At 40.9% G+C, this 7,837-nt stretch overlaps 1 protein-coding gene across 1 annotated transcript; it reads right to left on the bottom strand.

Annotated features, from left to right (window-relative positions):
• Nucleotides 1-6,555: 6,555 nt before the first annotated feature.
• LOC142427760 (small ribosomal subunit protein RACK1-like) lies at nucleotides 6,556-7,478 on the bottom strand. Its single transcript, XM_075532898.1, has one exon. It carries the CDS (start codon nucleotides 7,468-7,470, stop codon nucleotides 6,556-6,558), a length of 915 nt encoding a protein of 304 aa, XP_075389013.1. The 5' UTR covers nucleotides 7,471-7,478.
• Nucleotides 7,479-7,837: the final 359 nt, after the last annotated feature.

The raw sequence follows: 7,837 nt of genomic DNA on the forward strand, positions 1-7,837 counted from the left end.
TGCATTCATTGGCCACCAGCCATGCTTTTGTCTGTCATTGTGATGCATTCATTGGCCACCAGCCATGCTTTTGTGAGTTTCCTTTGCCCTGCCCCTCCCCCAATCCCTCTTTAGCTCCCTTCTCAATTGTGAACCTGGGAAGCCATTTCCTCCTCCTTTTGGTGGCTTCCCTTATTCAGATGATCTGTTTGTCTTTGTGCTATATTTGTCTCATAAGATTTAATAAATGTTCTCTTTAAACTGTATTTAAAATTGGGTCTCCTTTTTACTCTGTAACATATCTTGCTGCATGATCCTTCTTTCTTAACCATTTCTGCTTTTGGAAACTAGCTTCTGCTCCGTTTTAGACAGTAAAAGGAACTCCAATCTCAAATATAATTTAAGAAGAACATTTATTAAGTTTTAAAAGAGACAAAGAGAATACAAAGACACAGACCTGTCACTGGATGAAGGAGATCGTTAGCACAGTTTAGGGAAACATTCAAGTCGAGAATCTAATTAAGTAAGATTGCAGTGTTGTACATGAGCTGGACCAGAACAACTGAGATGTGAGATTGAAAGAAATAGAAAAGTTTATAAACAAAAAAGAAGAAGAATCAGCGCAAGGACCAGCAGCCTGAAAGGGAAAAAAAAAAGCTTGGCTGGATGGTTCCCTCCTGCTTACAGACTTGGGTTTTTATAAGGTTTCATTAATCTGCTGAGCTGTACAGAAGCAGAACTTGCTGTTAAGCAGCGCAGCTGATCAAGCTGGTACAGAAGCAGACTTTGCAGTTGCACAATTTCTTGGTCCAGGATAGTTTTTTGCTGATTTTAAGAACAAGGGGCTATTTTTTTTTTTGAGAATGCTGTAAGGCCTGTGGTTGCATTTTAGGACTGGGGCAGAATGTTTGCTTAGTATAAATGGCTTTACTTACGCTAACTTTTACAGCAGCAGAGGAAACTGTCACAAGTTTATGATTGGTGGAACTTCAGTACAGCATTGTTATAAATGGGACTACAAAAGCAGGGACAGGACCATAACTGAGCCACCTTCGTTGCCAGATAGAGGATTTTACAAGATTGCTCCAGGGCCATCTGACCCAGGCAGTCAGGGCTCAATTGATAAGCCATGGCTCCTGACTCTAGGACCCCCTGGACTGGCTGGAGATTGGTGAAAGGTATCAACTTTCCAAGTTCCTCTGCTCCTGGGGAAATTTAATCTATATGCTTGCTTAAGGATCAGAAAGAATTCAGTGGAGGCTTAAGCTGCACAGCCATCTATATCCCTTTCCTCACTGGAGTGCTAAGACTTTACTCTCTACTACAGCTCCTGAGATTGGTCTCTGTGATGCTGTACCTTTCCACTTGGAGTGTGAAGAGCCCCACGTGGGGATGTTTCCCCTAATAAACCTCCACTCAGAGATTAGTTGTGTGAATGGCTCATCTCTATCAATGCTTTCCACCACCCCCTTTATCATCCCTTTTGACTCTTAGAGCAATGCTGGCCCAGATTTAGTGTCCACTCATTTTATAAACAGGGAATTTTGCTTTCCTTTTACATCTTTTGATTTGCAGAATCCAGAAATTATTTATTTTTAGGTCCTTTTTTGTATTAATCTGGAGAAATAATAGGCTTCAGTGTCTTGGTTTTGAAAATCCACAGGGTAGTACTTCTCTGTCCTATAGGGTCACTATAAGTCAGAATTGGTATATTTTCGTAGTATATGCTCTCAAGGTCAGCACTTTTTTGTTAATTTGCTAAATTTAGCTTCTATATTTTCCAACTTATGCTTAATTGAGTTGGTCCTCAATTCCCCCAACCTCTTCTCCTCACAAGACTGAGTTTGAAATCATCAGTGGTGGGCCATACATCCACATCCTAACAGCTGCATACTTTGACTGAAGGATATTAAGTCTCATTTGCTAACTTGCTGACACTCTCCTCTCTATTTTTTTATTGCTTAAGCTTGCTATTTCTGCATTGGTCCCCAGACCCACCAGATTCAAAATTTTGGTGGGCTGCTGCCCATGCCCATATTGGATACCAGCAGGAAGTTCCCAGCTGGTCCATCCCCCTAGTCAGTGTGTACAGCTGTGATTGGAGCCAAAAGTGTTCCCACCCACTCAGGGTGTGTTGCTTTATAAACCAGAATCCGAGTGGTGCTTGGGGCCCAGATGTATTGAGAGCTAGCTGTTGCCTGTTTCTTGGCAGCTGCCTCCAGTAAAGCTTTTCATTTGATGCTTTTCAATGTGACCCTCATTGGTCTCGAGGCCCGGATATAACAGTTTCTTGGAACCAAATTCAAAGTAGGTAAATACTTTTTATCCTTTTGATTGGTTTCATATGTTAACTATTTCACCTTCAATTTGTTTGAATTTACTGTGCAAGAACTGTGTCCTACTAATAGCTCCTCATTTTAAAAAATTGTGTCATAACTATTCCTAATAGAAGGCAAGATCCAGACATATAACTCATATACAGTAGATATGATCGTATTTAAAATAAGCTACCATTTTCTCTGTGCCCCACTGCATGGTAATGCTTGAATGTTGTAGCCTTTTAGCCAAGTGGTCTTGATAAGAAGCTTAATTTTATTCACTGTGACCAGATTGCCATATCATGGGCCAAAACTGCTTTCATTTCATGTAGCTGCTAAACATTTAACCACTGGATCAGTAGGACTTCTTCACTGACTAATTTAGATATGCCAAGTTCTCACCAGGCTTACATGTTTCTTATTATAGACATGGTGATTCTTAATGAGTATTGTTTTAGTTATTTAATTATATTTTCAACATAATGCCAATGTGCATACATAGACTTGAATATGCTATCATGTTTAATTTTCCCTTTGGTTTGGTACCTTGGAGCTAATTCCATCTTGTGGAAAATTCATGTGTTATAAAGCAGAAAAGTTCCATAGTGTTTCCAGAGTGTCACATTTGTGGAAGCAGATCTCCAGTCCTGTCTTCTTCCACAGTAATGCAGACTGTTTAACCCGTCAATCCTCAGTTGAACAGTGCAGTGCAAGCTGTTTGTAGAACCCTTCATTGTTTCTGAGCCCCCAAACTAACTCACTGCCACAAAGTCAATTCTGACTCACAGTGTTCCACTATAGGTGTCTGAGATTCAAAATCTATACCGGAGTAGACAGTCTCGTTTCCTCTTACAGAGCTGCTGGTTGCCTTGAAGTGCCAGCCTTGAAGGTAGCAAATGAAGCCAGAATTCTCTATCTCTCTAAATGAAGCAAACCAAGCAGATGCCATCAAATCCACACCAACTCCTGGAGGCTCCATGTGTGTCATTGCACAGGGATGTTGCAGAGGGGTTTCAGTGACAGGTTTCTCAAAGTGCATCACCCAGTCTTTCTTCCCTGGAGACTGACTGAGTAGAAACAAACGTCCAATCTTTCCATGAACACCTATCCATGTTAACCATTTGTAATGCTCAGGGACATAAAAAACTAAACAAGGCACACATGCTTGCTTGTACACACACTTTGAAAAGTCAGTACTGTGGTTGCTTTTTCTTTCTTTTTAAAATAATTTTATTGAGGGCTTGTACAGCTCTTACCACAATTCATACATACATTCATTGTGTCAAGAACATTTGTACATATGATGACATTATTGTTTTCAAAACATTTTTTTCTACTTGAGGCCTTGGTATCAGCTCTTCATTTTTTACCCTCCTCCCCTCATGAACCATTGATGATTTGTACATTATCATTATTTTTTCATGTGTTACACTTACCAGTGTCTCCCTTCACCCACTTTAGTGTTGTCTGTCCCCCTGGGAGGAGGTTATATGTAAATCATTGTGATCAGTTCCAAGGCTGAGTTTTTTAACTATAACATGAGAAACTACACACTTGAATCTGTCAAATTTCAAGACTCAGAAAAATAAAGTCCTTCTGTTAATTTCCAGCTCTCACAAGTTTCTATGTGAATTGTACAGATATACTGTAACCTAACTGGACTCTACAGTAACTTGAGAATGAAATTAATATCAACTTTAATAGATCTTGAAGTGAGATGCTATATGTAAAATGCTTAATACTCTGAGTTTTCATGGAAGATCAAAAGGCATCCCAAAGATTTTTAAGATGTACAATATTTGAGGAATTATCAAAGATTTATTACATTATTCTGTTTAGCATAAAATATTAGGAACAGATATGCAGTGAATTCAAAAAGTTCATGGATAAATTCCATAACCTTTACCATGGAAGGGTCATGACCTTTTTGAAGGCCTTTTGTGCATTCGTGGCATAAAGGATTGGCTACCAGTAAGCTCCTTGTATTTTTCACTCAGGTTGCGGGCTGTGTAGAAACTATCATATTAAATGGAAAAATTAAGGATGTATCTGAGGTTGGGCTGAGCATGAAGGCTGGAAATCAACTCACTGTTGTCTAGTTGATTCCTACTCAGCAGCTGTTGAGAGCTAGGGTGAAAATTGCCCGTGTGTGTCCAAGGCTAGCGCTCTTCATGGAGGTAGAACATCTCCTCTTCCTGCAACAGGGATGCACAAGTGAGCAGACATGTGAATCTCCTGTGTAACATGCCTGCATGTTTGTGTCATCTGGGCATGCAACAGCGTTCTTTGGGACTGATAAAGGCACAACACATTTGCCACTTTGCTCTGAGCCTCAACCAAAGGTGCTCAGTTCCAGCTCCATAGATTAGCAAACCCAGCTTTAAGTGCCCAGAGACACCCACTCCACCAGTGGATTCCAGCTTATAGTGACCCTGAAGGACAAGGTAGAATTACTGACCTTGCAGTTAGCAGCTCACCACAGTTTTCATCAGGGATAATCTAGTGAATAAAAATGTAAATTCCAAGATGAGTTAATCAAAATTTAGCTATAAAAACTCTCTGAAATAAAGTTTTATGAAAATGGGGAGCTTTCAGGTGTTATATTATTTCTTTTATATTATACTATTTTTAGCACTTTTATTGTCAACTATGTGATAAACAAGAGGTCCATAAACTATCCATTCTTCATTTATAGGAAATGAAATCCCTGCTAATACATAGAAACCATTAGGGTTTTTTTGTCCTTCCAGTGTTCTACTGTGATCACATTTCTTACCTGCTTGGAGATTATGATTATATGCCTTTGAGAAGTTTTTATTGCAGTACATTATTATTATTATTGCTCTTATAATATGTTTCAATCTGTGTTAGTGCTGGTGGACTAGAGAAACAAATTCATAGACACTCATGTGTACAAGAAAGGTTTATATACAAAAGCAATTGAATATTGAGAAAACAGTCCCAGCCCCAGTCCAGATCAAGTCCATATGTCTGATATTAGTCCATATTGCCCAATTCCAATTTATAAAGTCTTCTTCAGACTCACAAAACACATGGAATAACACCAAATGCAGAAAGATCATAGGCCAATGGGTAGGAAGTCTTGTCGATCCGGTGGCACTATAAGCATCTCAGTGCTGACAAGGGGTCTCCACGTGATTCTCCAGCTCAGGGCACTAGCTTAGTTCCATGAGTCTTCTCAGCTGCAATGTCTCCAGGGAGTGAGCAGTGAGAGAGTGTTTCCACCTTAAAGGAGGAATACCAGGGCTCCCAGAATCAGGAGAAGGCCATGCCCACACAGAGGCCTCATTGACCTGATTGATGGGCTAGACTCCACCCCTTCACCATTAATCTTCTCAAATTGATAACAGATTCTATAACTACCACACATTCGGAGGTTTTTGTTTGCTTGTTTGTTTTTACCATTTGACTGTTTATTTTGGTTTTTCAGTCATAATTTAGACAGCAGTGTGTTTTGTCACTCAACATTTTCTACACAAATTGTTCAGTGACATTGGCTACATTCTTCATCATTTGTAAAACATTCTCAGCATTTCTGTTCTTATTGTTCTCTTTTAGTTAATCTAGTTTCCCTGCTCCCTTTCATCCTCACCTCTACTTAAAAATAATTGTCCTTTGGTTTCATAGAATTAACTTTTTTAGTGGAGGAAAGTACTCACAGGCACTCTTAAAGTACTCTCTTATGAGCCAATCCATTATTTAGCTAAAAGGTGACTGCAGAGGCTAGTTTGGGTTCAAGGTTTAAAGAGTGTCTTAAATGATTTTTTTTTAAAGTGTCTCAACTCATTGTTTGTTTGTTTGTTTACTTGGTTTTCTTTTTCAGGAATTTGAGATACTATTGGACATTTTACTCCCATTCTGTCCAGAACTTAATTAGAATGATCTGTCATGGTAACCGGCACAATCCCATCTAGTTCTGGTTTCAGGGTAGATGAAACCAGACTCGATACTGTAGACTAGATTCTTCATTGAATCTTTGACTTCTATCTTTCACTTTAATGCCAGTTGAGTAAAGACCAATAATTTATCTCAGATGGCCACTCACAGCTGATAAGATCCCAGACATGACTCTCCAAAGTAGAATGTAGAATATTACACTTTTGGATGATTGATATATATATATATATATATATATATATATATATATATATATATATATATATTTTTTTTTTTTTCAGAAAGCCAGTCTTTGAATTTCAAAAAAGCTGTGCCACACATTTCTACCGGGTGCTGATGGTCACCTGCCATACTCGCACGAGGTTATCTGTGTAACCTGCAAACAGAGTCTGGCCATCAGCAGAGAGGTGCACTGGGGTGATTTGGCCTTGCTGCTGGTGCTGATCACTTCTTGCTTCAGCTCATCAACAATGATCTTGCCCTCCAAGTCCCAGATCTTGATGCTGGGGTCAGTGGCAGCACAGAGCCAGTAGCGGTTGGGACTGAAGCACAGGGCATTGATAATGTCTCCTCCATCGAGGGTATAAAGGTGCTTGCCTTCATTGAGATCCCACAGCATGGCCTGGCCATCCTTGCCTCCAGAAGCACAGAGGGATCCATCCGGAGAGACTGTCACAGTGTTCAGGTAGCCTGTGTGGCCGATGTGGTTCGTTTTCAGTTTGCAATTAGCCAAGTTCCACACCTTGACCAACTTGTCCCAGCCACAGGAGACGATGATGGGGTTGCTGCTGTTGGGCGAAAAGCGCACACGGGACACCCATTCAGAGTGGCTCTCGTCCTGTACGGTGCACTTGCAAACGCCCAGAGTATTCCACAGCTTGATGGTCTTATCTCGGGAGCCTGAGACAATCTGCCAGTTGTCAGAGGAGAAGGCCGCACTCAGCACGTCCTTGGTATGGCCAACATGGCGGCGTGTGGTGGTGCCCATTGTAAGATCCCAGAGACGTAGTGTTCCATCCCAGGAGCCTGAGAGCGCAAACTGGCCATCAGAAGAGATGACCACGTTGCTCACAAAGTGAGAGTGATCACGCAGAGCACGTCGGGGAATGCCATAGTTGCTCTCATCCCTCGTGAGCTTCCACATGATGATGGTCTTATCTCGCGAAGCAGACAGAATCATGGCGGGGAACTGTGGCGTGGTAGCGATCTGCGTTACCCAGCCGTTGTGGCCCTTGAGGGTGCCACGAAGGGTCATTTGCTCAGTCAGGGTGGCAGCGGGTGCGGGGGTCGCAGCAGTGACAAGGATGACTCCGGATAGCTCCCACACCAGCTCCTGCTGCTGTTCAGCGTGGAAACAAAAGCTTGGATGATATTAAGACAAGTAACCTAGCTATCCCATGAGACTATTTTATGTCCAAGAAATATTCATAACTGTGACACCCATGTCTTAATCCATAAACTGTGCAGTTTAGTTTTGCCTCTTTTGAGCTTTCTGTATATTCCATGATAAACTGTGTCTGGGTTCTCATTGATTTATTTTCTTCAGAATGCTTTTGAGTTTTTCACATGTTGGTTGTTTTGTCTTTGGTCTATCAGTGTTGACTCATAACACAAGTTTCCAA

This window comes from Tenrec ecaudatus, chromosome 15 (genome assembly GCF_050624435.1).
Source record: "Tenrec ecaudatus isolate mTenEca1 chromosome 15, mTenEca1.hap1, whole genome shotgun sequence".
In the NCBI taxonomy this organism is placed as follows: Eukaryota; Metazoa; Chordata; class Mammalia; order Afrosoricida; family Tenrecidae; genus Tenrec; species Tenrec ecaudatus.

Excerpts from the sequence above, each read along its gene's own strand:
- LOC142427760 (XM_075532898.1), bottom strand. The coding sequence starts at position 7,470 with ATGACCCTTCGTGGCACCCTCAAGGGCCACAACGGCTGGGTAACGCAG.